The sequence below is a fragment of the Chelonia mydas genome, chromosome 2 (assembly GCF_015237465.2).
Source record: "Chelonia mydas isolate rCheMyd1 chromosome 2, rCheMyd1.pri.v2, whole genome shotgun sequence".
Classification (NCBI taxonomy): domain Eukaryota; kingdom Metazoa; phylum Chordata; order Testudines; family Cheloniidae; genus Chelonia; species Chelonia mydas.
The window spans coordinates 35,044,991-35,071,866 of NC_057850.1; the positions used below are offsets into that span (position 1 = coordinate 35,044,991).

Here is a 26,876-nt window from a genome sequence, read left to right on the forward strand (position 1 = left end):
AAAACGTTTTGTTTCAATTTTCCCACAGAAATCTTTGATTGTGCAGAAACCATGCTTTCCACAGGAAAAACATTTAGTTTGCAAATTCTTGACCAGCTGCAGTTACTAGTCTTGTAAAGTGAACAGCTCTCTACCTTTGGAGAAGAAGGGTTGGATTAAGGCAATTGCCTCTTAGTAGCCCCATCCACATCCACTCCTGTAGCAGGGTGAGGGGAAAGAAAGAAGCACAGAGCCTGCTGCTTATAGTAGGGTGGAGGTGGAGACAAGCACACTCACAGATACCACTACTTGAAAAAATAAGAAGTGTGTGAGAGTGCCATAAAGCACACTGTTTGGGAAGGCTGAGGGACCATTATCCCCTGAAAGGCCACTGCTCAGGAGGGCAGTGGACCAGCATCTTCGTGGAACCCACTGTGTTGGGAATTCCTCTCACCCTTCCTACAGAACCTATTGCTGTGCTGGGGGATGTTCCCACGACAGTCCTCTTTGTGAGTGGGGGCTGCCACCTAAAAGTGATCTGGGTGTGGGACCTTCCCTGTAAAGCCCTCTGCTCAGAGCCAAGAGCATCCTTCAGGGATGTCACTGTTCTTGTCTGAGGGATGTCACTGTTCTTGTCTGAGTGATACAATGAAAATCTCCACATGGATCTTTATTTACGCAGTTTGGGAGAAAGCCAGAGCATTAGAACTCTCTGCTTAGATGCAGAATGGAGGGAGGAGGTCCCCAGCAATCTGGTTGGGGTTGTCAAGGTCTCTCCCACAGGCAGCCCTCTGAGTAGCTGTGGGTCCCAAAGAACAGCAAGTGTAGCCCAGAGCCCTCTTCCCCAGGCCTACCATGCTTATTGCTTAAAATTTGTAGAGGCAGGAAGTCTGGCCCTTTGAAGAAGGGGGATCTGAGGTTCTACCCCATGCTTGCTGTGAAGATCAGAGTGGCCCTGATGTGCAGTAGAGCTGCCATAGTTCATTCCATTATACTGTTTATGCTAACATACTTCCAGAAATTTTGCAAATTGATTTCAAGAACTGTATATGAGAATCCTTTGCAGTGCTCACTGGCTAGGGAATAAAAAAGCAGTAACTGGGAGTGAAACCTGAACTCAGGTTTTCTCCATAGCATTGTAGACCACCCCCAGAAATAGGAGAGGCAGTGGATTTGAATTTAGTAGTCTCTGGGTTTTTAAGGTGAGTTTCTTCTATACTTCCCTTTTGAAGAGGGGCCATCAATTTTATTTTATTTATTGAAATGAGTAAGAGAAAGGAAAAAAATCCCTTGGCAGATCAAATATTAAGTAATTTTAAATCCCTCTCTGTTTGGTTGTAACTTGAAGCAAAATACCTAATTATTTTCCTCATTTTAAGAACCCTCCTCTTCAGAACACCTGAGATTTTTATAATTGCTTCTTGGATAAATGAACTCTTCTTGGGCGGGGGGAGGAGGGGAATTAGAGTTAGCACAATTAACCCCAAGAGGAAGTAATAAGAAATGTACCTGCTGAGCAGCAAGAAATCAACAGTAGAGGAATGAACACGTGCTACACTGTACACATAGTTAAACATCTTGAAATCCCTTTGAAACTTCTTGATTCCCCAAGGTATCAAGAAGTTGTGTACTTTATGTAAGGTTTTTAGGCCTTAATCCTGCAAGCCACCTGGGGTGGGCAGACCTCCTGTGCCTTTGCAGGCCCCACTGATCTCTATGTGGCTCCACCCATGGAGCAGCTTGCAGGATCACGAACTTTGTTTGCAAGTATCAGAATTTGAGGGTAAAATGTTGATTGTTCCCTCCCTGTGGCATTCCATTGTGAGATCCACTGTAGGTATTTAGAATGCCAATTACCAGAGAATTCATAGACCATTTAGGTGGAATCCTCTTCCTAGCACACAAGCTTTCAATGCCTGTTAGTCAGCTTGGGTGGCTGATGATGCTGTTATGGGTAAAGCAGCCCAGAATAAAGAGTATAAATTGTTAAAATGGCCTCCAGTACAAAAAGTACTGTGTATAGAGAGCTGGAATCCTTGTGTGCTTAAAAGGAAATGAAGTTATTCATAAAGAGGAATTAAACACTAGAGCTTTCTTCTGAGACATATCTTCTATCTGTTGCCTTCCTCTGTGATAAACCAAGGGCGTCACCATTTTGTTTCAGAGTACTGGTTCCTGTTTAAAATATTCTGTGATTTCAATCCCTCCCCTAAGAAATTTTTCAGTAATGTCACACTCCCAAGAGTTTGTATTTAAACAATACGTGAAGATTCAGGGTAACTCGTTGCCAGAAAGTTTATGGTGATTGGGCTCAAGTGGCACAAATTTATGAAGGGGAAGCTGTTGTGAATAGAAACCACAGGGAGGCTGGAAGTTCCTTATGGAAGACATGACCTGGAACTTACTTTGTGTAAGGGTCTAACTAGAATAAAGTTGACACCTCACCCATTTACCTGACTGATTTTGTTTGCGGCACCCTACTTTGGCCTACTGCAAGTTGCAGGCGGTTCTTTTAGATGGGAGCCATTTCTACGTTATAAATGCTCAATGGAATGCTTTAAATAAAATGTGGTCACAGAGATCTTCTTCCTCACTCAGGAGCAAATCCAAATTGGAGACTGCATGGAATACATGTGTAAGTGTCACTGTGCAATATATTTGAGGAACACTGGGGGGTTGGTAAAATAGTTTTAATGTTTGCTCCTGGGTGATTCAATATTCTGTTAAATGGTGAAATCTTTAAACAACTCAGCTGCACACAGAGACATCTCTTATGTCACTTTCATGGTAATATCATTTACTATAAAAGTGGTGACCTTCAGGGATATTATCACTAATAGGCTTCATGGATTATGCTCTTGGGAGCAAAGGACAGAGAGTTTCAAGCAGAAGGACCTCTCTGTAGAACTCCATACCACCAGAGAGCATCTTGTTAGAATGCAATGCAAAACTTATCTCTTTGTGTGGACCTTCCCCATAAGACATCAACATACAGAATGGCTGGTGAAACTGTCCCTTCTCCTATATATCTTCCCCTAGAAATATGAAACCAAAGAAAGAGCAGAGAGGTGTCTGGTCCCATACAGCAAAATTACTTGAAGCATTGTATTTGGCGCACAGACACTATGGTAATGGCCCTACTAGAAATACGTGACTAGATGGATAACGGTGACTTCTCTGGAATGAAAGAGTCGAGAGAAGTATCTATGGGCCTGATCGAGCATCCACTGAAGTCAAGAGGAATTTTTCTATACTAAAACTTATCAGGAGCAATATATTGTATTATAGGTAAGGTACTTACTTGGTACCTGACTTTCAAATTAACCTCTAGCTTTGGTAATGCTTGGAGATGCTTGCTCACTGAAAAAATTAGCCAGTAAAGCAAATAATCTACTGCTGCAAACAGAACCCAGATGCAAAGATTAGTAAATACAGGGATTAGAATGCGTCCTATGCTTTTCCTTTCCTTGTGTGTTAGGCGGAGGGATGGGACTATCACATACTCTTTTCTTTCTTTTTTACTGAGTGGAAGAACACAGGGCTTTCTTTGCTGCCTTTGGTGCTCATCAAATTCAATGAACTGTTTTGTAATGTAAATATTCTTAAACTTCACACTATGAGTGCCCAAGAATTTTCTGAAGAAAAGGTATGTGCCAAGAGGAACTAGAAGAATCCCTATTATAGGCAACAGCCTCTGGCTTATATAGGGCTGTATAGCCAGTATAGAAGATATATGGTTAGTAACACTCTGGATTTGTTGTTTTGTGGCGTTTAACTTCATTTTCAAATCTTCATCTGAAATTAAGTAAGAGACACTGAATTTGTCACTCAGTGATACTACTTCTTCCACTGGGTTACTTAAACGTTTAGCCTCATTATAAATCCACTGAATTATTTTAATATAGAGCTTTATAAAGGCAAATTGCTCAATCTCTAGATTGCAAGCTATACTGTCTGCCAATATCTTTAGGTTGTGAAAAATATTTTGGATCGTGCCAGCTACCACAACACCAGTCCCAGCAGCAATAAGCGCATTTCTACCTTCACGCAAGCTGCAAGAAAGAACAAACAGCGTGCCAAAGCAGCGCATGTGCTTGGAGGAACACAACCCAATAGACAGGCCAATCCAGGTGGACCCAGAAATTGCTAAGGAAACCAAAGGATAGTGTGCTAGAAAGGAATGCAAGCCAAGAAATAAGAGGCTGCTTATGATGAAGCTAACAGTACAGCAAACTGCAAAAAGCTGCAACAGATTCTTCCATCCAGGCTTCCTCTCTGATACAAAAAGTCCCCAAATGTGTTGAGTTATTGAGGCAAAAATTCTCATTTTCTTCTGAAGGTTGGTAATCCACTGCTGGCTCATACTAGAAATAAAGGAAAACAAAACATGGCATTAGTCACAGTTAGCTGCAGTCTATTAGTAATATGCTTTCAACTGACTGACCAACAACTCTTTGCATTACAAAATCTGCAGAGGGGTTGGGAAGAGAATGGGGCAGCTAGAGAGGTCTCTGAACCAGAAGGATCACTTCTATGGTGCAAAAGGATAGCTCCAGCTGTATGCCCATTCAGTCCTTTATCTCTCACCAATTTCCCAGACAGAGAAAGGCAAAAGAGGCAGTGTCAAGGAAAACCTGGACATATGGTAACCCTATAACCTTAAAGACTCACTCTTGCCCTCTATAACCTTATTTCCTATGTGCCGCTGTGTGTGTGTGCGTGTGTATGTATGTGTTTAAATTAGAGCATTTTTGTAAAATTAAATCAACATTTGCTAGGTAATAATATATTTCCTGCAACCACATCCTTTTTTCCCTTCATTTTTTACAATATGTTCTTTATAGTGAGATTTCTCCAAAGATACAGGACAAATTTATATGCATATTAAAGTTTTAACATATTATTATGTCAGATACCAATTAAATAAGACAAACTATTGCAATTTTGTCCTGTAATAGGAAGCTGTTGTCTTTACAAATATCATCTGAAGATATTACACTGGGTTTTCTTTCGCCTGAACACAGCAGGTTACCAGTAATTAGGCTAGTAGTTCATACAAATACCGTATTTTACTTGCACTTGAGTTTATTAATTCACTGAAGCGTTCATTGTATTGTGTGTCTCTTCTTCTCCTTGTTGTTACTTATTTGGTTTTAGCAGTATTTGCATATGATACAAAGTAAGAGAGGAGCAAGTTTGCATATGATACAAAGTAAGAGAGGAGCAAGTTGTCTAGTGGTTAGAGTAGGGCCCTGATTCCAGCTATGTTCTAGTCTGAGACTTCTTTGTTCTATTCTCCACTCTGTCATTGCCTCATTGTGGCTTGGCCATCCAGGTGTGGAGCATAACCTAACGGCTCCTGCATGCTCTCAGCGCTCATTGACTTTCAATGGGAATGTAGGGTGCACAACAGCTCTTTGGAAATATGGAACCCCTACCAGTATCAGGCTTGGAGAAGCCATTTAATCTCAGTTCCTGAGTTTACTCAGCTGTAAAATGAGTGCAGTAGCAGTTGGTAGTTATAATGCTTGACACATCAGAGGAACGTTATAATTAATGTTTGTAAAGTATTCTGGGACCTTCAGGTGGAAGGTATCATGCCAGGCTTCAGATAAGTGACTCAGGGACAGAACTGGGAAGAGAACACGGGAGAAACCAAATTCTTACCCTAGCCACTAGAAAAGATGCTCCTTCCTATCTACAGGTTTCAGAGTAACAGCCGTGTTAGTCTGTATTCGCAAAAAGAAAAGGAGTACTTGTGGCACCTTAGAGACTAACCAATTTATTTGAGCATAAGCTTTCATGAGCTACAGCTCACTTCATCGGATGCATCCGATGAAGTGAGCTGTAGCTCACGAAAGCTTATGCTCAAATAAATTGGTTAGTCTCTAAGGTGCCACAAGTATTCCTTTCCTTCCTATCTAATCTATCGTGAGCATTCTCATCTCCTTATGCATTGTATGTATTGCTGTGTGAGCTCATGATCTCCTTTCTGGTGGGTTAGTACACAAGGACAGAGTCCCTGGAATGATGACATGAGCTCAGTCACCGCAGAACATGTATTTATTATTGGAAAAGGGGACAGAATCACACTCTGTTGCTGAAAAATTCCTCTCAATGTTACTCCATGAGCCAGGGGTCCTTCCAAACTGGAGGAGCCACGGCCTTTAGGGGCTGGCTACGGATGTGAGGCACATGCATACACCCAGCCAGCACAGTAACTCTGTTACAGTATGTAGTCTAGTTCAGCGTTCCTCAGATGTGGCCACCATGGCCACATGTGACCACCAGGGGCTTTTCTTGCGGCCACAGCCTCCTGGGCTGTGATGGAGAGGGATGGGCCCCTCCCCCTCCCTGTTGCACCTGGATGCACTGCCTTGACGTTGGTTGCTGGGGCTACCAGCAGGGATTGGATCCTGCCCCCCTCTGGAGTCACCTGGGGCACAACACTGGAGGACCAGGCAGTCAATGAGTTCCCTGCCTTCCCAGGAGCGGTGGGGCTCAGACTTTGGGCTTCAGCCCTGGGGTGGCGGGGTGGCAGGCTCTAGACCTGGGGCTTCAGGCTCCAGGCCTGGGCTCTGGCTGCACGACGGCAGGCCCCAGACTCCAGCCCCACAGCTTCGGGCTCCATCTCCGAGCCCCGTCCTCCAGCTGCAAGGCTTCAGGCTCTGGCAGCAGGGCTTCAGGCTCCAGCCCCCGCTACCTCCTCCAGCCCCCAACCTCCATCTCCCCTGGCCCACACTGCCTCCCCCGACTCTCCATTCAGGGCTTTATTTGTCCCCAGGCTTGCCAGGGCTGAGTAAGCCTGCTGTGAAAAGTGATACTTGTATGTTTGTAAATATCACTTTTCACAACAGACTTACTAGCTAGCAGTAAATAAATACACGTCCAAATCATTGTAATTTGTGCATATTTATTTGGTTTTCCTAAAGCTAATTAAGTATTTTATGAAAAAGTGTGAGTGCGGCCACCAGCAAGAGTTGGTGGTCCTATTCTGAGGCCACCAAAAAATTTGTCCTGGTAGTTAGCATGGGTAAGGGATTACTTACATATTATTATTGTAGCAGGATTTTGTAAATGGATTATTATAGTCTCACCTAATAAGGAAACCTTTAATCTACACGTTAGAAAACAAATACACGTATTTAAATTTTAATATTAGCCCTGTGCACAGTGGCGGGACAGAGGCGGATCAGCAGAGGGCCAGGGATCAAAGGATTTGCAGCTTTGCAGGTACTTTAGTCTTTCCCCTCAGCAAAGGGAGTGGGTCCAGGACTGTGGAAACTACTCCACCTATTAGGCTGGTGTAGCATCTAAAGAGCAGCAGAGATTTTACCCCACAGCTTGTGTGGGAGGATTCCTGCCCCTCGTGCCCCTATTACAATACTCCAGTCCTCAAATGAGTTAGGTTCAATAGATCTGGTGTTCAATTCTTTGCAGGCTGAGACAGGGCCGTCCTTAGCCATAGGCAGAACAGGGCAGCCGCGTAGGGCACCACTCTGCCTAGGGCACCACTGTGCTGAGAGTCCGGAGAGACGGGAAGCAGTGGAGCATGTAAGAGCAGGGCTGCGGGGTCCTAGAGAGAGCCGCATGCAGCACAGTCTGAGGGAGGGGATTGGCTGCTGGGGTCTCTGGGAAGGGGCGGGGAAGGAGGAACTCACCTGTGAGTGTGACTCTCTCCCCTGGCTCGAGGTGAGGCAGGCTCGGCGGCTGCAGTGTCCTTTGTTGCCCCCCATAGCATCCATTCTTCTCCCCCACTCCCGCCACGGAGCACCCCCCGTTCCCCCCCACCACGGAGCACGCCTCTCTCCCCCCTCCCCTCCGGCAGGGCTGGGTTGGGTGAGGGGAAGGTGGGGGGGCTGAGTGGGTGCGTGCTGAGGAACGAAAGTGAAAGTAACTCACTTCCTCGGCAGCCAGCCAGGATTGGAAGGGTCATACGCAGCTGGCTGGGCCAGATAGCATGTGTGAAAAATCAGGGTGGGGGTTGGGGTAGGGTGACCAGATGTCCCACTTTTATCAGGACAGTCCCAATTTTTGGGTCTTTTTCTTATCTAGGCTCCTATTACCCTCTACTCCCGTCCTGATTTTTCACACTTGTGGTCTGGTCACCCTAGGTGGGGGTAATTGGTGCCTCTGTAAGACAAAGCCCTAAATATCGGGACTGGCCCTATAAAATCAGGACACCTGGTCACCCTAGCTGGGGAGCGTGTCTCTCCCCGGGCTGGCAGCGATCCATCTTATCCGGGGGGAGCTGCGCAGGGCAGGATGAGCTGCTGTGGCTCCGGGGGTGCCCCGTCCCTGAGATCAGAAGTTGTGCTAACTTCACCTTGGTCCGTTGGGTTGGTGATGGTGCCCATTGGCATGTGATCAGACCTGAGGGTTTGCTGCTGCTGTTGCCGCTCTGCACCCCAAGAGGTGGATTTGCAGTTTTCCACCTATCTCCTCTTCTACTGCAGCTGTTGGACCAGCAGGCTGGGGGGTGAGTGAGCCAAGCATGAAAGCAGTACTGTGTTGCCATTTAGATTGTCATTTAACAACTTTGTTTTCCAAAAATGCTTGCTAACAATCCTGAATCCAATTTCAATATTTTTTAAAAAAAAATCAATATCTTAGCCAAAACCAGAAAATTGAGTTGTTGACAATTATTTGTGACAAGTTTGGTTTGGGGCAGGGAGTGGTCCAGTTTTCATCAGAGAAACAAAAAATGTTGACTGGCTTTCCTATAGCCCTGTTACTGCTAAATAGAGCCCTCCAACAACTGTAATATGCTCAGCTCCTTACTAGTGTATAGCGTGACCATATGTTGTACTAAGAGTCTCTTGCTTTTTTTCCCCAGTGAGTCAGTGTAGCTTATGCCAGCCTAGAGGTTGAGCAGCCAATATCTTACGTTTTCACAATGTTTTGTCCAACTTTCATAAAGTAAATACACGGTTAATATGAGTTAAAAAGGCCGGGGACGCTTCCTTGTGAACAATCTGTGCAGCAGATCTTGCTGGAGCTGTGAGAATGTCAGGTTTTGATGGAACTTTAGAGGCAGTGATTTGTCACGTATTTCTGGCCGTGCCCAAAATGTGCTGCTATTGCTAATGTCTTTCCAAACAAAAATAAGGCACAATAGGACTCCTGTCACGTTTCTGTGCTGCCTTAATCGAGAGGAGATGATTCTGGGCTGACTTCATTTTGGTCCCTTTGTGCTTTACCTAGGAGTAAAACTAGGGTTATATTTTCCCACTGCTTGGAAACCCAGCTGATTAAACTGGATAATGCCATTGATCTAGTTACAGTATAAGGTTGATAGAGAGTTGTAACTAACATTAAGACTGATGCCCACTATACATTTAAAACTAAAAAGTGGCTTTGTAAAGATGACATGGGTGTCCAACTCTACTGTGTCTCAGTCAGGGCAGAGCGCCTTGTGAGGTGTCTTCACACTAGCTCAAGGTCACAGACTCACGACTATCCTATATTAGTTATTTTAAATAATATTTCTGATAATCTGATAATTTAAACAGTTATTTTTTTTAAAAAAAATCTTATAAGTTATGTCATATCGAAAACAACTTTCCGTGTCACAAAAAAGAAAATGGAAAGATGAAATAGGATTAGCTGTACAAGCACAGAAGGGTTCTATACTTAAGTTTGTATGTCATGAAGAAAACAAAGTTGATCAAGATCATCAAGTAACTGCCGAAGAAAATTTTTATGCAGAGGAAGCTCAAGAAACGCAACAACACACAGAACAATCATTTGAAACAGATGCAGACACAAAACAAGAAATTACAATAGTTGAAACTGTACTAGCATGGGATATAGATGACCTTGGCACATGGCCGCAATCTTTAAACAACAAATTCTGTGCCATTATACTTAAGAAATGCCCTAGGAGAATAAAAGGTCTTGAATATCCTAAACACATTAGAGGTAGGAAATTCACAGAAAACAATTACTACAAAAGACTTTCTAATGATGAAATTGTCAACAGATGGTGGCTTGTGTACTCTAAATGCAAGGATGCTATATTTTGTTTCCAATGCAAGCTTTTCAATAGTTGCAATTTTAAGATAGCAATCATGGGTATTAATGATTGGAAAAATCTTAGTCACATATTACCCCAACATGAAAAGGCACAACACCACATTGAAAGTATATCTATCAACAAACAATCTTGCTTTTAGAGGAAGCGTTAAGAAATTATTTCAGCCCAAAAATGGCAATTTTTTGGGCCTTGTACAACTGCTGGAAAAATTTGACACAGTGATGAGTGAACATCTCCGAAGAGTAACTGAAAATGAAATACATGAGCACTATTTGGGACCAAGAATTCAAAATGAACTGATCATGCTAATGAGTGATAAAGTGAGAGACAAAATTGTTTAATTGGTTACTTTGGCAAAATATTTTGCCGTAATTCTAGATTGCACTCCGGACATAAGTCATCAAGAACAGATGTCTTTAGTAGTGAGATTTGTCAACATTAGTGATTCAGCACAGATTACAGTTAAGGAATCATTTATCACATTTTTAGAAGTAGAGGACACTACAGGTTTTGGACTTCTTCAAGCTCTCCTTGATGAACTAAAACGAATGGGATTGTCCGTAATGAACATTAGAGGACAAGGCTATGATAATGGTGCCAATATGAGAGGATGCATTTCTGGCGTGCAAGCTAGATTGCTGGCATAAAATCCACAAGCCTTTTTTGTTCTGTGTGCATACAACAGCCTTAATTTGATTTTGTGTGATATGGCCAAGTCTTCTGTAGAACCTATTTCTTTTTTTGGTTTGCTGCAACGCATTTACGTGCTCTTTTCATCTTCCACTCAACGATGGCAAATATTCAAAGCACATGTCAATACTGTTAAGCCTCTATCTGAGACATGCTGGAAAAGCAGAGTAGAAAGTGCAAAAACATTGAGATATCAATCTGAGGAAGTGTATGAAGCACTGGTTCCTATTCTGGAAGAAGCCAGAGATCCAAAAGCTAAAAGTGAAGCACAATCATTGGCCTCTGAAATATCCAGCTTCAAGTTTCTAATATCTGTCTTAATCTGGTATGCCATTCTTGTTAAAATCTCAAGTGTAAGCAAAATAATGCAGAGTCCAATGATGCAGCTTGATTCAACACTTACCTTACTAAACAACACAGGAGACTTTTTAGTGAAATACAGAGAAAATGGATTCAAAGAAGCACTGGTTACAGCAAGAGAGCTTGTACAGGCACACGGTGTAGAACCAAAATTTCCATGTCTGAATGTGAAACGAGTTTCAAGGAAAAAACAGCAAGCAGAATATGAAGGCGCAGATGAGCCCATAGACGATCCAGAAAAGAAATTTGAGGTTGAATTTTTTAATGTTGTGATGGATAAAGCAATATCTGCCGTTGATGAAAGGTTTAATACCTTACGAGCATACCATGAACAGTTTGGCTTTTTGTATGACATAACTAAATTCAACGAAATAGGAAAACAAGAGCAGCAAATGACGGAGTGCAAGAGCCTAGAGAGCCTCATGAAGCACGGTGATAGTTTTGATTTAAATGGACTTGAACTGTACTAAGAATTGAGTACATTGTCATCAATGTTGCCACATGCAAAATCAGTGATGGACATTGTACAGTTTATTCATATCAGGAAATTTGTTGACATATATCCTAATGTGTACATTGCCACTTGTATTCTACTGACAATTCCTGTAACAGTAGCAACAGGAGAACCGAGTTTCTGAAAACTAAAGCTCATTAAAAACTATCTCCGTTCTACAATGAGTCAGGAACGATTGACTGGTCTTGCTATTCTTACAATCAAACAAGACATCACTTTGTCTTTGTCATACGATGACATTATTACTGATTTTGCAGCCAAAAAAGCCAGAAAAATCATTTTTAATTAAAAACAAATCCTTATTTCAATACCTCTTCATAGAAATTTCCAATAAAATGTTGACAAATTTTAAAAAATATATTATTTGCATCATTCTGTCAATAAATCAGAATTTTTTCTATAGCGCTACTTCTTTAGTGCTAGTTCATCAACATTACAGTGTGCTTAATTAAGTTAAACTGTTTTTAATAAAGTGCATGTGGCAAGTTTTCCAGTACTGTAAGCTTATGTTTGTGTTGCTAAGAGCACGTCAGCCATAGGGGCACCAGTTTAATAATCCTGCCTAGGGCACCATAAATCCTAAGGACAGCCCTGGGCTCAGAGACCTTCTATGAAACTCCTAAGATACTTAGAGCTGTAGTCCTGTGGTGGTACAAGAAATTTTTAAGCTCTGCTAAGGAAGCAGGCGAAGCTTATAAGCTCTGCAAACCAGAACAAGAAGACTGCAAACTCTGATGGTGAAGCTTTGGTAAGTTCTATGGGTCAGCTGGTGAAAATTGTCATAGCTCCACAATGGAATCAAGCACAGAACTGGAGGGCCACAATGGAGATATGACTGGAGGGTCTGACCTAGGATACTGAAAAGTTCTGGATTTCTGTTCTTTAATGAATAATTTATATAAATCAAATGCACATATTTTTAGCATTAATGTAACATTAAGGCAAGCACTCAAATGTGAGACAATCACAAATTATAAGGTTGATTTCTCTCGCACCATCCCTTTTACACAAGCATATTTTCTATTCCTCTTCTCCTTATTATATAGATACTTCAGTGCATTATTGTTTGTTAATGATTATACTCCCAAAAAATATGTAGGCAGCAATACATGGCCGGATACATCACAGAAAAGATCGCCCGGATCTAAGATAGCTTCTGAAATTAGGGAGATGAAGAGAGAAAGAAATACCAAAGCAAGACTTTGGACACGAAAAGCCAGGATGGTGGACCCATGAAATATGCATAAACTCTGAAAACAAACTTGAATGTCTAATTCCAGGAAGAATGGGCTGTTGTTATGAGTTGCAAAAATTGGCATGTGTTTGCATATCACTTCACTACAATTTAGCAAATACGGGGCCAGATTATCCCTAGTCTTTGTGCTGATATGCAGTGGGGAGTTCACAAGGGGCTATTAATGGTCAGAGTCCCATGGCCCCTGTGATAAATGAAGAGTGGGGGTGGGGAGCTCCCTTTTATGAACACCCAGCCAGCCAGTTAGCTGTAAAATCCCTCTTGGTGCCTGTTCTCTGCTTGCTTTACCTGTAAAGGGTTAACAAGCCCACAGCTAAAAGAAAAGGAGTGGGCACCTGACCAAAAGAGCCAGTGGGAAGGCTAGAACTTTTAAAATTGGGAAAGAAACTTTCCATTTCTCTGGTGTTCTTGGGAGAAGGAGAGACAGAGCAGCAATGCTATAAGCAGGAATGCTGTGTAAGGCTTCAACCAGGTATAAAAATTCATCTTCCATACCTAGAAGAAATCATTGGACAGGGCATGTTTAAATAGATGCAATTAGGTTTATTTCTTTGTTTTGGCTTGTGGATCTCTCTGTGCTAACCCCAGATGCTTTTGTTTGCTTGTAACCTTTAAGCTAACCCCCAAGAAAGCTATTTTGGGTGCTTAATTTTGGGAATTGCTCTTTTAAAATCTAGCAAAAACCTAGGTTCCAGATGTATTTTCTTTCTTTTTGTTTTTGATAAAATTTACCTTTTTTAAGAACAGGATTGGATTTTAGTGTCCTAAGAGGTTTGTCATGTTGTTTGATTAGCTGGGTAGTAATGGCTAATTTCCTTTGTTTTCTTTCTCAGCTCTTCCCCTGAGGGGTGGTGGTGAAGGGCTTGAGAGTACCCCACAGGGAGGAATTCCCAAGTGCTCCTTCCTAGGTCCAAGGGCATTTTTTTGTATTTGGGTGGTGGCTGTGTTTACCAAGCTATGGTCAGAGAAAAGCTGTAACCTTGGGAGTTTAATACAAGCCTGGAGTGGCAAGTATTAATTTTTAAAATCCTTGAGGGCCCTCACCCTTCTGTACTCAAAGTGACAGAGTCGGGATTCAGCCTTGACAGCCCCATTTTCCTTCCATAGTCACCCAGGGCAGTCAGTACAGTGCCTGCATTTGGGAGTGCTCGGAAAGTGATTGTGCACAATCCCGTCCCCACAGCTCCACCTCACAGCCTACTCAGAATAGTGCCAAAATCACACAATCATCACTGATTGCAACCCACCTGCTCAGCAGCTGTTTGTTTTATTCCCCCACCACCCAATTCTTAAATATAAAATGTCATCACCTGAATATAGCAGGATCACTAAAAAGGGTGAACACTGGGGACTTTCTAAAAAACAACAACAACAACAACAAAAACAAAAGTCTTGAAAGCCAAAAATTCTTTGGAGTTGCATCAGCTACTTGCTCTCTAAAACAGCTGATCATCCTTGGGGCTAGAAATTAACACCCTGGTTCAGAATTAGAAACAGATCTGTGTGAAATGGTTCAGCTAAAAATCATGAGTCAGTCCTTAAAACAAGTGGTAAAGTCTGAGAGCTTTCTGGAACTTCTAATATGGAAAAAGTAAATCAGTGAAGCTATGCTAACATATGGCTACACTGCATTTTAGTAGGAGGGGAAAAAACAACCCCTCTATATCTACTGTAATATCGAGGCAAAGGGCCTCATCCTTTTGTGTCTGTTGCCTAGTTTTGGAGCATTTTGCCCTCCAGAGACCCTGCACTTTCATTTTTACAAGTCCCATGTCTTCCTTTTAAGAATGCAACATGGTTATCCTTGTATTCCCCAGCATACACTGATTTTGGGGATCATTGCCATTATATATAACAAAAAGAGAAACCAGCTTGGGAAAGCAATTCCCCCACTAGATTCCTATTTTCTGTCAGCATCTATATATTATTGAGGGAAGGTGGATCCTAGTGATCCGAGCAAAAGATGGGAGCCAGAGACTGCTGACTTGGTGCTGGCTTGATTCTTCCTGTGTCCTCAGGCAAGTCACTCAGTGAATCTGTGCCTCAGTTTCCCCAACTGTAATTTAGCTATTTAAAATGGGAATCCTCATAATCATCTACTTTGCTGGGTAGTTGTCACCTCTGCGGGATCACAGGTCGGGGAGGTTGCTTCTTGTACTCTCTCCCAATCTCTTGATCACCGATAATCTAGCTATTCCTTTTCACTTCACATTCATATTCTAGAACTAAAATCAAAGACAAGAAGTATCAGTGGTGCCGAAGGGAAAGGAGACCAACATGGGAACGTTTCTGAAAACATCTCTATATGCTGTAGTCTGCTACATATATAATGTAATGAGAGCTATATTACTGATATACAGCTTCACTACTCTGGTTCAAATTCATTATTGCCTTTTTTTGAAAATGACTTTCACCTTGGAAGGAGCATGCAAAATTCTGTCTCATAAAAATGTAAAGTGAGAGAATTAATGGAATTTGTCAGCTAATATAAACTAGCTTCCACAAAATATTTTGACTTGTCAGTGCAAATTCTAAATCAAACCATGAAACAATATAAACATGGCTTATTTGAAAGTCATGATTGCATATTGTAAAGGCATACAGTCAAATACTGAAGTCCTTACTCCATTTTGACACAGACTTTTCTTGGGAAAAGCCCAAGGACTGCAGTGTTGTCTAGTCCATACACAAGTTGTTGGGTGGGGGTGGGAACTTGCATAATCACAGTCTACTTCATGCCTATCTAAAGTCAAGTATAGTTTGACCACAAATGGCCCCATTATTTCAACAGCTACTTGAAGGCAAAAGATTACTCATAAGGAAAGGGTGGCATTATGAAACCATTCCCCATACAATACACAGTATTTTTATACAAAGCAAAAGTTTTATTAATGGCTGCATTTGACATTGTGATTTTGTCTCATGCATTATACTTGTGCTTTGCATGCTATCTAATTTGCTTTTTAAAATCCACCGACTGTATACAGAATACATAAAAGTAGGAAAAAGAAAATCACATATGAGTTTCAAAATATTCACTTCCCACCTCCCCACCCCGTTTCAGCCATCAGGGTTACACTGAGACTTAGAGTTGTTATTTCACCTTTTTAAAAGCACCAGGAAATACTATGAGGGTTTTATGAAGAGAAAAAATAAATGTAGAAAAGTTGGTTAAAACTTCTGTTTGCTTGATAAGTGTGGGGCGTTCAGCACAGAAATTAGAGCCTGGCCCAGAAGCCCACTGAAGTCAATGGAAAGACTCTTAGGGTAAGTTTGCACTGCAATAAAATACCCACGGTTGGCCCATGTTAGCTGACTTGGGCTGTGGGACTATAAAATTGCACTGCAGACGTTTGGGCTCAGGCTGGTCCCAGAGGTTTACTGATCCCAGACTCCATCCTGAGCCCGAATGTCGACACTGCAATTTTATAGCCCCGCAGCCCCACAAGCCCGAGTCAGTGGATACAGGCCAGCCATTGGTGTTTTATTGCAATGTAGACATACCCTTACTGACTTCAGTCAGGCCCTTGGTGTTTAATGGAAGGTTCGTATATTTAAATTGTATTTAGAGAGGGGAGCGATGGCAACAAACACATGTCAATTACAATACATTATGATACATACATGAATATGTAACTAAAATAGAAACATACGGTAATACAAAGAAAATTAGGTAAAGTAACTATCCATAAACAGACAAAAACAAAGATGTATCTAAACACCACACGTTCTTAATAAGGATCAAATAACAATTGACCACCTTTGAGGTATATGACTCAGTAAAGATAATAAATAGTGCAAGGTGGAATGGATTTATTTTATTCTTTAGGCTAGTAAGTTTCTCCCCTATAAACACATCCAATACTGAGCCAGATGCTCACAGAAGACACATAGTGATTATGCCATGGGACAGCGATAGTAAGTCTTGCAGCTACTAAAAGAAAATGGAGGAAGGTATACATTTTTCTAATAGGAACATTGCTAACAACACCCCACAATGTTATGGACACAGGCCTTGATGCTCCAGACCTTTAAAAACATGCTTAACTTCAAGCACAAATGTAATTTTTTGTATGTTTGCAGCCAGAGTTAATTGTGTGGGAAATCCCAAATGTAACTTGCATTTAGATTAGTTCCCCAAATATTTGTATGAATGTACAATTGAACCACCTATGTTCTGGAAAAAGCCTAAAGCTGAACTGCAGCGCCATCATTTAGGATCAGATCTTCAGCTGGTGTGATTTGCTGTAGCTTCACTAACTCTACCGGAGCTTCCGTGAGTTACACCAGCTGAGAATCTGGTCTTCAAAGTGAATGCTTAGTCCTGGAATATTAATTTAATTTTTTAACAGTGTAAAATCAGTACTTAATAGTTACAAACAGTTAACTGATTTTCCACTTCAAGCCCTTTTAGAATAGAACCCTAAAGATTTACTTACCCTAAAGATTGGAAAGTTCTTCCGTAAAGCACATGAAGATACTTTGGGTTGCTGTACTTCTTGATTTTGGTGAGAAGCAGGGGCTGGAGCTAATAAAAAGTTTCACGTGAGTCACTTGTCCCCCTGCTCCCCTGCTGAGTCAGGCACACCACAGTTGTGAAATTATTTTGGTTTTGACAAAGACAAATGAGGATGTAACTCATGCACAAAACTGAAATAATGTATAATTTGCAAGTGCCATTTTTTCTTAAAACTTTCCTCCTGTCAGAATAACAGAGATCAACAAATGAGTTTTAGGGACAGACTTGGATACCTTTAACTTTGATTGAATTGTGCTTTACTCCACAAGTGCTCCCATTGAAATCTATACAAGCAGTTGTAGAATAAGGTGCTGCTCACCATGAGTAAGGATTTTGGAACATAGGAAATACATAAGGAATTCTACCAAGGTTATACACCCTAAGATAATTCGTGAATTATGTAAAATGTAGAACTGGATGGTCCTTAAGCTTAAAACAGGGCTTTTGTATGCACTTTTAACTGTAAAAAATGTCTTAACAAGAGACAGAATAATACCCAACAGTACATAAGTATTTTATATTTTCAAAGTTCTCTTCTGTAATGAACTAACTAATTCCCATAACACCTCTGAGCTAATTAAGTATGTGAGCAGGCACCTTTCACAGCCTGCATAAAAACATGGTCTCATGCTATCATTATTAACATTTATTATTTGTATTAAAGTAGCACCTGAGGCTCTTGGTCATGAATCAGGGCTCCAGTGTGGTAGGCACTGTACAAACATACAAGAAAGAGATGGTCCCTGCAACAATCTAAGTATGACCAGAGACAACAGGTGGATACAACAAACAGATACAGGTGGCATAAGGAGACAATACTCATCAGCAATGGTAGCTGTAACCAACCCTTACACACACCTTGATTCTTGGTACAAATTAGAGCTGCTCCGGTCTGCTTATGACCCCAAGGGGCTGTGCTGGCAGAAGGGTTAACCAAGACATAAGGATGCCCAGTCACACACCTCTTTCTCCCAGACATGCCCTTGCACCAGATTATAACAATGGGAGTTCACCAGGGCCCAGATCTACTGGTTTTAACAGTTTTGTACTGCCAAACCAGCACCAAGCTGACAGAGTGAGGACTGGAATCTGGCCTGCAGACCACACATGTGATAGAGTGGAAACTGTTTGGTGCTCTGCCTAATGAGAAAGTGCTGGGGAACAGGAAGGGCAGGTAAGCTGTATGGGTCACATGGTGACGTGATTCAGTTATACATGGGAGGGAGAAGAAGGAGAAGTTCTACGGTTTTGGATGATTTTATGTTTTGTATTACCTATGTTCCGTATGTCCCAAAACTTTAGATGGGGGTCTTTTGGTGTGGAGTTTCTTTTAGACTGAAATCTAAATAAATAAATCAACTCACTCTTTGGCCCTATGCTATGGAACACTTTTATCAATGTCCTGGGAGAGAACATAAAGTTTGCAGATAACACAAAAATTGGGGGTGTATTAAATAATGAAGAGGACGGGTCACTGACAGAGTGATCTGGATGACCTGGCAAGCTGGGAAAAAGCAAACACTATTTATTTACTATGGCTAAATGTAAATGTATACATCTAGGAACAAAGAATGTAGGCATAGGCACTGACTCCATGGATGCTCTGGGGGTAGAGCACCCACGAGCAGCCCCTCTATCAGCACTTCCCCTTTCCTCTGTGACTCCCGCCCATCAGCGGGCCCTGCCAATCAACACCTTCCCCTCCCTCCCGCACCTCCCACCCACTGTGATTAGATGTTTCGCAGCATGCAGGAGGCTCTGGGGGATGGGGGAGAGCAAAGGTGTGGCGTGCTCAGGGGAGGGGGTGGAATGGGTCAGGAAGGGACAGGGTGGGGATGGAGCATGGGCAGGAAGAGGTGGGGTGGGGGTGGAGCATGGGGTGGGGTGGGGCCTTGGGGGAAGGGGTAGAGTGGGGTGGGGCCTGGGGTCGAGCCCCCCCGGCACATTGGAAAGACAGTGCCTGTGAATGTAGGCCATACTTACAGGATGGAGGACTGAATCCTCGGAAGCAGTGACATTGAAAAAGATATGAGGGTTATGGTGAATAATCAGCTGAATATGAACTCTCAATGTGGTGCTGTAGACAAAAGAGCTAATGCGATCCTTGGATGCATAAACAGGGGACTCTCAAGTAGGAACAGAGAGGTTATTTTATTTCTGTTTTTGGCACTGGTGAGACTGCTGCTGTAATACTGTGTCTAGTTCTGGTGTCCTCAATTCAAGAAGGATGTTGATAAATTGGAGAGGGTCCATAGGACCACGACAAGAATGATTAAAGGACTAATAAACATACCTTATAGTGATAGACTCAGGGAGAACAAGCTGTGTAGCTTAAGAAAGAGAAGTTTAAGGGGTGACTTGATCACTGTCTGTAAGTACATACATGGGAAACTAATCTTTGACAATGGGCTCTTCAATCCAGCAGAAAAAAGTATAACGAGATCTAATGGCTGGAAGTTAAAGCTAGACAAATTCAGTCTGGAAATACGGCATAAATGAGGGTAGTTAACCATTGAAACAATTTACCAGTTCTCCAGCACTAGCAATTTTAAAATTGAGATTGGATGTTTTTCAAAAAGATCTGCTCTGGAATTATTGTGGGTAAATTCTATGGCCTGTCTTATACAGGAGGTCAGAATCGATGATCACAGGGGTCCCTTCTGGCTCTGCACGGCTCCTGGAAGCAGCGACATGTCCCCGCTCCGGTTCCTACATGTAGGGGCAGTCAGGGGGCTCTGCACACTGCCCTGACCCCAAAAGCCAGTTCTGCAGCTTCCATTGGCCGGGAACTGCAGGCAATGGGAGCTGCAGGGACAGCACCTGTGGATGGGGCAGCATGCAGAGCTGCCTGGCCATGCCTTCATGTAGGAGCCGGAGAGGGGGGACATGCCATTGCTACTGGGAGGTGCTTGAGGTAAGCGGCACCCAGAGCCTGCACTACTCACCCCCACCTGTGCCCCAAACCCCTGCCCCAGCCCTGATCCCCCCTCCTGCCCTCTGAACCCCCCCTCCCACACCTTAACCCCCTGAGCCAGCCCCATGAAAACGAGCAAGTGAGTGAGGGTGTGGAGATCAAGCAACAGAGAGGGCGGGAGATGGAGTGAGCTGGGGGCAGGACTTTGGAGAAGGGGCGGGAATTCAGAGAAGGGGCAGAGCAGGGGGCGGGGCAAGGGTGTTCGGTTTTGTGTGAGTAGAAAGTTGGCGACCCTAAAAAGGGCCAATCGCTTTGCAGATTGAATAAAGCAAATTAATAAATTCAGGGTGTACCTGTCTACTTGTTTCCTATAAATATATCCACAATAGTTAGCTCAGTTAGTTTCTGCCTCCCTTATTTACAATAAACATATTCACAATAGTTAACTGTTTCAGCAATTACTAGTTCAGACTTGTTCAGCAGTTACTTGTTCAGGCTTGTCTTGTCTTAACTTGGGCCTACTCAAGTCAGCGAAGGTAGCCCTACATTGAAGAGTACAACACAAGTTCACTCAAATATTCTCATTAAGCTTGGCTACTCAAAAAAACTCCTCCCTCAGGAAAAAGAACAGGAGTACTTGTGGCATCTTAGAGACTAACAAATTTATTAGAGCATAAGCTTTCGTGGGCTACAGCTCACTTCATCAGATGCATAGACTGGAAGATATATCTATATCTATATATATATATACACATACAGAGAACGAAGAAGTTGCCATACAAACTGTGAGAGGCTAACTAGTTAAGATGAGCTGTTATCAGCAGGAGAAAAAAACTTTTGTAGTGATAATCAGGATGGCCCATTTAGACAGTTGCAAGAAGGTGTGAGGATACTTAACATAGGGAAATAGATTCAATATGTGTAATGACCCAGCCACTCCTAGTCTCTATTCAAACCCAGGTTAATAGCATCTGGTTTGCATATTAATTCAAGCTCAGCAGTTTCTCCTTGGAGTCTGTCTTTGAAGCTTTTCTGTTGCAAAATTGCCACCCTTAAATCTTTTACTGAGTGGCCAGAGAGACTGAAGTGTTCTCCTACAGGTTTTTGAATGTTATGATTCCTGGTATCAGATTTGTGTCCATTTATTCTTTTGCATACAGACTGTCCGGTTTGGCCAATGTACATAGCAGAGGGGCATTGCTGCCGCATGATGGCATATATCACATTGGTAGATGTGCAGGTGAACGAACCCCTGATGGCCTGGCTAATGTGATTAGGTCCTATGATGGTGTCACTTGAATAAATATGTGGACAGAGTTGACATGAGGCTTTGTTGCAAGGATAGGTTCCTGGGTTAGTGTTTTTGTTGTGTGTTGTGTTGCTGGAGAGTGAGTATTTGCTTCAGGATGGGGGGCTGTCTGTAAGCGAGGACTGGTCTGTCTCCCAAGATCTGTGAGAGTGAGGGATCATTTTTCAGGATAGAACGAGAGTAAATCTTTGATGATGCGCTGGAGAGGTTTTAGTTGGGGGCTGAAGGTGACGGCGAGTGGCGTTCTGTAATTTTCTTTGTTGGGCCTGTCCTGTAGTAGGTGACTTCTGGGTACTCTTCTGGCTCTGTCAATCTGTTTCTTCACTTCAGCAGGTGGGTATTGTAGTTTTAAGAATGCTTGATAGAGATCTTGTAGATGTTTGTCTCTGTCTGAGGGATTGGAGCAAATGCGGTTGTACCTTAGAGCTTGGCTGTAGACAATGGATCGTGTGGTGTGTCCTGGATGGAAGCTGGAGGCATGTAGGTAGGTATAGCGGTCAGTAGGTTTCTGGTATAGGGTGGTGTTTATGTGACCATCGCTTATTAGCACAGTAGTGTCTACAAAATGGACTGCTTGTGTGGATTGGTCTAGGCTGAGGTTGATGGTGGGATGGAAATTGTTGAAATCATGGTGGAATTCCTCAAGAGCTTCTTTTCCATGGATCCAGATGATGAAGATGTCATCAATGTAGCGCAAGTAGAGTAGGGGCGTTAGGGGACGAGAACTAAGGAAGCGTTGTTCTAAGTCAGCCGTAAAAATGTTGGCATACTGTGGGGCCAATGTGGGTACCCATAGCAGTGCCGCTGACTTGAAGGTATATATTGTCCCCAAATGTGAAATAGTTGTGGGTCACAAAGGTCAGCCACCAGGTTTGCCATGACATTATCGGGGATACTGTTCCTGATAGCTTGTAGTCCATCTTTGTGTGGAATGTTGGTGTAAAGGGCTTCTACATCCAGAGTGGCCAGGATGGTGTTTTCTGGAAGATCACCGATGGATTGTAGTTTCCTCAGGAAGTCGGTGGTGTCTCGAAGATAGCTGGGAGTGCTGGTAGCATAGGACCTGAGGAGAGAGTCCACATAGCCAGACAGTTTTGCTGTTAGGGTGGCAATGCCTGAGATGATGGGGCATCCAGGATTTCCAGGTTTATGGATCTTGAATAGCAAATAGAATACCCCTGGTCAGGGTTCTAGGCATGTGTCTGCACAGATCTGTTCCTGTGCTTTTTCAGGGAGTTTCTTGAGCAGATGGTGTAGTTAATTCTCAGTGGGATCAGAGGATAATGGCCTGTAGAATGTGGAGTTAGAGAGCTGCCTAGCAGCCTCTTGTTCATATTCCAACTTATTCATGATGACGACAGCACCTCCTTTGTATGGCAACTTCCTCATTCTTTGTATGTGTATATATATATATCTTCTTACTATATGTTCCATTCTATGCATCCGATGAAGTGGGTGGTAGCCCACGAAAGTTTATGCTCTAATAAGTTTGTTAGTCTCTAAGGGGCCACAAGTACTCCTGTTCTTTTTGTGGATACAGACTAACAACTAACTAATACTCTGAATCCTCCCTCAGGATTGCTCTTTCCACTAGAAAACCATTCCCACATCCTTTATATCAAAGTGGAATGACAGGTCACCTGCCTCAGGGAATCAGCAGAACCTACTTATCCCCAGTGTCAATGGTAGGTTTAGAACTCAGGAGTTCCTGGCTTCCACTCCCAAGTTTGGATCACAGCCCTCAAGAAATTGACTTCTCAATTTGTTTGTTACATATGGGCCCATCCTTTATTCACAGTGCATCACAAACCTCCAGTGACCTAAGTGAGAGTTTTGCTCAGGCCCTAGCCCTACAAATAGTGTTTGATATTTGATTGTAGGAGGTCAACAATTTGAAGCAGAATGTGTATTTTCTCCTGGTACAGGATTAAGCACATGGAAGGCACTTAATAAATACTAATTATAAAGCAGCAGAAATGAGACACTGTCAAAGGGCTTCTCATAAATCATGTTAGTCACATAATAAACATGAGCAATGATTTACAACAAAACACCTCAGGGCTGATTGACGAAGCAGATACTGAATCATTCAAAATCCTCTTGTGATTTACTTCATTTCATGTACGGTATCACACGTGTATGTGATGTTCTTGTGTCATGTTCAATTTGCATAAGCAGCATCCCAAACCAAATTTTAAAAAAGCAGAGCCTGGCACAGATATTCAGCCCTGTTATTTTCAGTAGCTTAATATTCTAAAGGCAAGTTGAGATATGTCCATCCTCCAGGAGTTTGCCCTCATAATGCCTGAGCAGGGACTTTGGGACTTGGCCATGGTGTCTTAAATGCCCTAAATCCTTTGTAATGTGAATAAATTGGGATACAGGCTGCTATTTTGAAAGAGAAAATAGCTCCACCATAGCGGAATGATGAGTTAATTTGAGGTGTTAATTGAATGAATTCCTTGTTCATGACACCAAAAACAAAAAGGTGAGCAGTGATAATTTGTATCCAAACATGAGGAGAAAGTTTAAAATCTGGCAGTGCGAAGGGGACAGAATGCACAGCAGAGCCCTTTATTAACTACTAATTCATGCAGTAGCTGACAAATAGCTTCACATATCTTATATCTCGCTGGGAAATCAACAGAGCTAACCAAATGAGTTCAATTCTTTAAACTTTCAAACATTTAGGTTTGGCACTCTTGGGCAGGGGTGGGCAAACTATGGCCCGGGGGCTGCATCCTGCCCTTCAGATGTTTTAATCTGGCCCTTGAGCTCCAGCTGGGCAGTGAGGTCCTGTGCTTGCCCCGCTCCAGCTGGGGAGCGGGGTTGGGGGCTTACCCTGCTCCATGCATGCCAGGGCTCCGTGTGGCTTTCGGAAGCAGCAGCCTGTCCCCCCTCTGCCACTTATGCCTAGGGGCAGCCAGGAGGCTCCGCACACTGCCCCCACAGCTCCCATTCACTGTCAATCACGGCCAATGGGAGCTTCAGGGGTGGTGCCTCAGGACGGGGCAGCACGCAGAGACACCTGGCTGTGCTTCCGCGTAGGAGCTGGAGAAGGGACATACTGCTCCTTCCAGGAGCCACTTGAGGTAAACACTGTCTGGAGCCTGCACCCCGACCCCCTCTTGTGCCCCAACCCCCTGCCCCAGCCCTGATTCCCCCCCTGCCCTCCAAACCCCTGGGGCCATCTTAATAAGGAAAAATACTAGAGATTTACTTTAAAAAAAATGAAAGCTGAGAGTCTTGTTACAAGCACCAAAGAATAATTCTATTAACAAGGGGCTCATATCAATCCCCCAGAGTCCCTTTGTCAGTGTACCATCCTTCTGATAGCCATTATACACTGATAATTAATGTTCCCTTCAGAACATATTTAAGACTGAGGTTTTAATGAATTTATTAGATATGGACTGAGCCACAAAATTCAGATCCACATTTGTAGGTAGAAATATCCATTCCTCTCCCCAGAAAGATTCCAGGTGTTTAGATCTGGGACTATGGTGGTTTGACATGACCTGCCATAGTTACAAAACTTAGGTCTAGATTTGGACTCACCACACAAAGACTCAGGGTTTGCGTTCAGGCCCATCTCTGTGTTAAGCCCAGTTATTGAGTGTAGAGTACAATTCAGTCAGCAAATAGAACTGCTGACATGAAAATGATCTGGTTTGTGATTGCTTCAGGGACCTGGATCTGAGTGTAATTTTTGGACAGCTGGTTGTCTAGCAGGTGAGGATAACATTGAAGCAGCAGGTCACACTAGCTCACCACGGGAAGAGTCTTTACATCCACAGTGTGGCCATGCCCCCGCTGTTTCAATGGTATCTATGGAACAAGGCAGGCAGCAAGATTAGATTAGTCCCTAAATTATGCAAAATGTGAGTATAATTAAATATGAGGCAAGAAAATCATCCTTTATATTTGGTGACTCTCTTCATCATTAGATATTTCAACAGAGCATATTCTGCATAACATTACAGGGCAGGTACATGTTAAATTTTCTAAGTAGATCTGTGCAGAACAGAACACAAACTATTGCATACAACCGGCAAAATGCAATATTTGCCTCCATTGTAATGCTGTTTGCATCTGAGTCATTCTATGAGTATAATATAGCAATGTATTTTATAGAAACAGGATTTAGCTAGTAGGCATTGGCCTGCATTGGGGGTGGTACAGAACTGCACATCCCCAGCAGACACAATGGCTCTCAAAGCTCCCTAGCAAGCAAAGAGAGTGTGTTCACTGTACTACCCCTTAGGAGGGTGCAGCATGCATTCCCTTTCATGGCCAACCACCTGCGCTAGCTGATATGGCAGAGAGTACAGGCTTAGAACTGTGTCCTCCCTGCTGCCTTTGGGGAGCCTAGTGTCCTAGGGATGCTAGCAGAGTGCAGTCTCTACACAAAAGAAAGCACAGAGCTTGTAACTGTGCCTGACTCCTGCATGAATGGGGGTGTGGTTGTAAGGGTGGGAAGGTTCTGCATCCAGACAGACTACAGGAAAGAGAGACGGGTGTCAATTGGCTGGATGGGGGACTTTATACACTTTCAGTTCCAGATTGCTGGAAGATAGAGGCATGTGCTCTGTCCCCAGTGGCTGACTGTTGAAATGGGTTCCATCACTGAATGTCAGGGCATATGATCACATAGTGGGGATTTGCAGCAGCAGTGTCATGAAGAACAAGTTCTCCCAGTGTCTACTCATTCTTTCTTCAGATCCGAGTAAACCTGTAAAATCCATGTGGTGAAAACAAAAACAAAACCTGTAGCCCAGAAAATTCCTAACAACTAGAGAGCCAAGAGCCCAGATACCTACATGTGTTTTGTCCTTCTAATGCCAGATTGTTATCCTTTGATAACTAGCTTCTGGACAGTAACCACTAATGCTGCCTGATGCCTGAACTGGTGTATAAAACCTGCTCAGGAGTGACCCTTACAAAGTGATAGGAACTCCCAACTTACTGATTTGGTTAACAATGCTCATAACTGTTATTCTTTTTCTCTTCACCTGGTGGTACACTGCAGCTCTATCTGCTCCTCATAATTGGTACTCAGTGAGGACAGATGCAGTTGCCACTTTATTTTGACCTCTTTTCCTCTTAACTATTTAATCCCTGTAGAGTGTAAGCAAAGTTCATCTCCAAAATAGAACAGAGTATCTTAGAAACTGTCTCCTGCTGTAGGTAATATAGTTCTGGCATATTTCCTGCTGGTCTCTTTGGATTTATGCAGTACTGCAATTAATATAACTGACAGAAGGCAGTATTTTAGCTGTTGTACAATGCACTATTCATAC

At 42.8% G+C, this 26,876-nt stretch overlaps 1 protein-coding gene and 1 pseudogene across 5 annotated transcripts in view; one reads left to right on the plus strand and one right to left on the minus strand.

The window, feature by feature from the left end:
* LOC102935666 (dendrocyte expressed seven transmembrane protein) overlaps positions 1-17,397 on the minus strand; it is a 31,553-nt gene extending 14,156 nt beyond the window's left edge. For 2 of the 5 annotated variants that reach the window (XR_006288397.1, XM_037892139.1), the window contains exons 1-2: positions 7,641-7,738; positions 3,281-4,343 (exon numbers count right to left, since the gene is read on the minus strand). Coding sequence is in view for 4 of the 5 variants with exons in the window: in XM_037892139.1 (XP_037748067.1) it covers positions 3,281-4,343; positions 7,641-7,720 (1,143 nt within the window). In the remaining variant the exon portion in view is untranslated. Of the gene's footprint in view, positions 1-3,280; positions 4,344-7,640; positions 7,885-8,305; positions 8,452-17,273 lie in introns of those variants that run through there. The other 3 variants (XM_037892137.2, XM_037892138.2, XM_037892136.2) reach the window with 3 other exon arrangements.
* Positions 10,096-11,535, plus strand: LOC102935883 (annotated as a pseudogene).
* Positions 17,398-26,876: the final 9,479 nt, after the last annotated feature.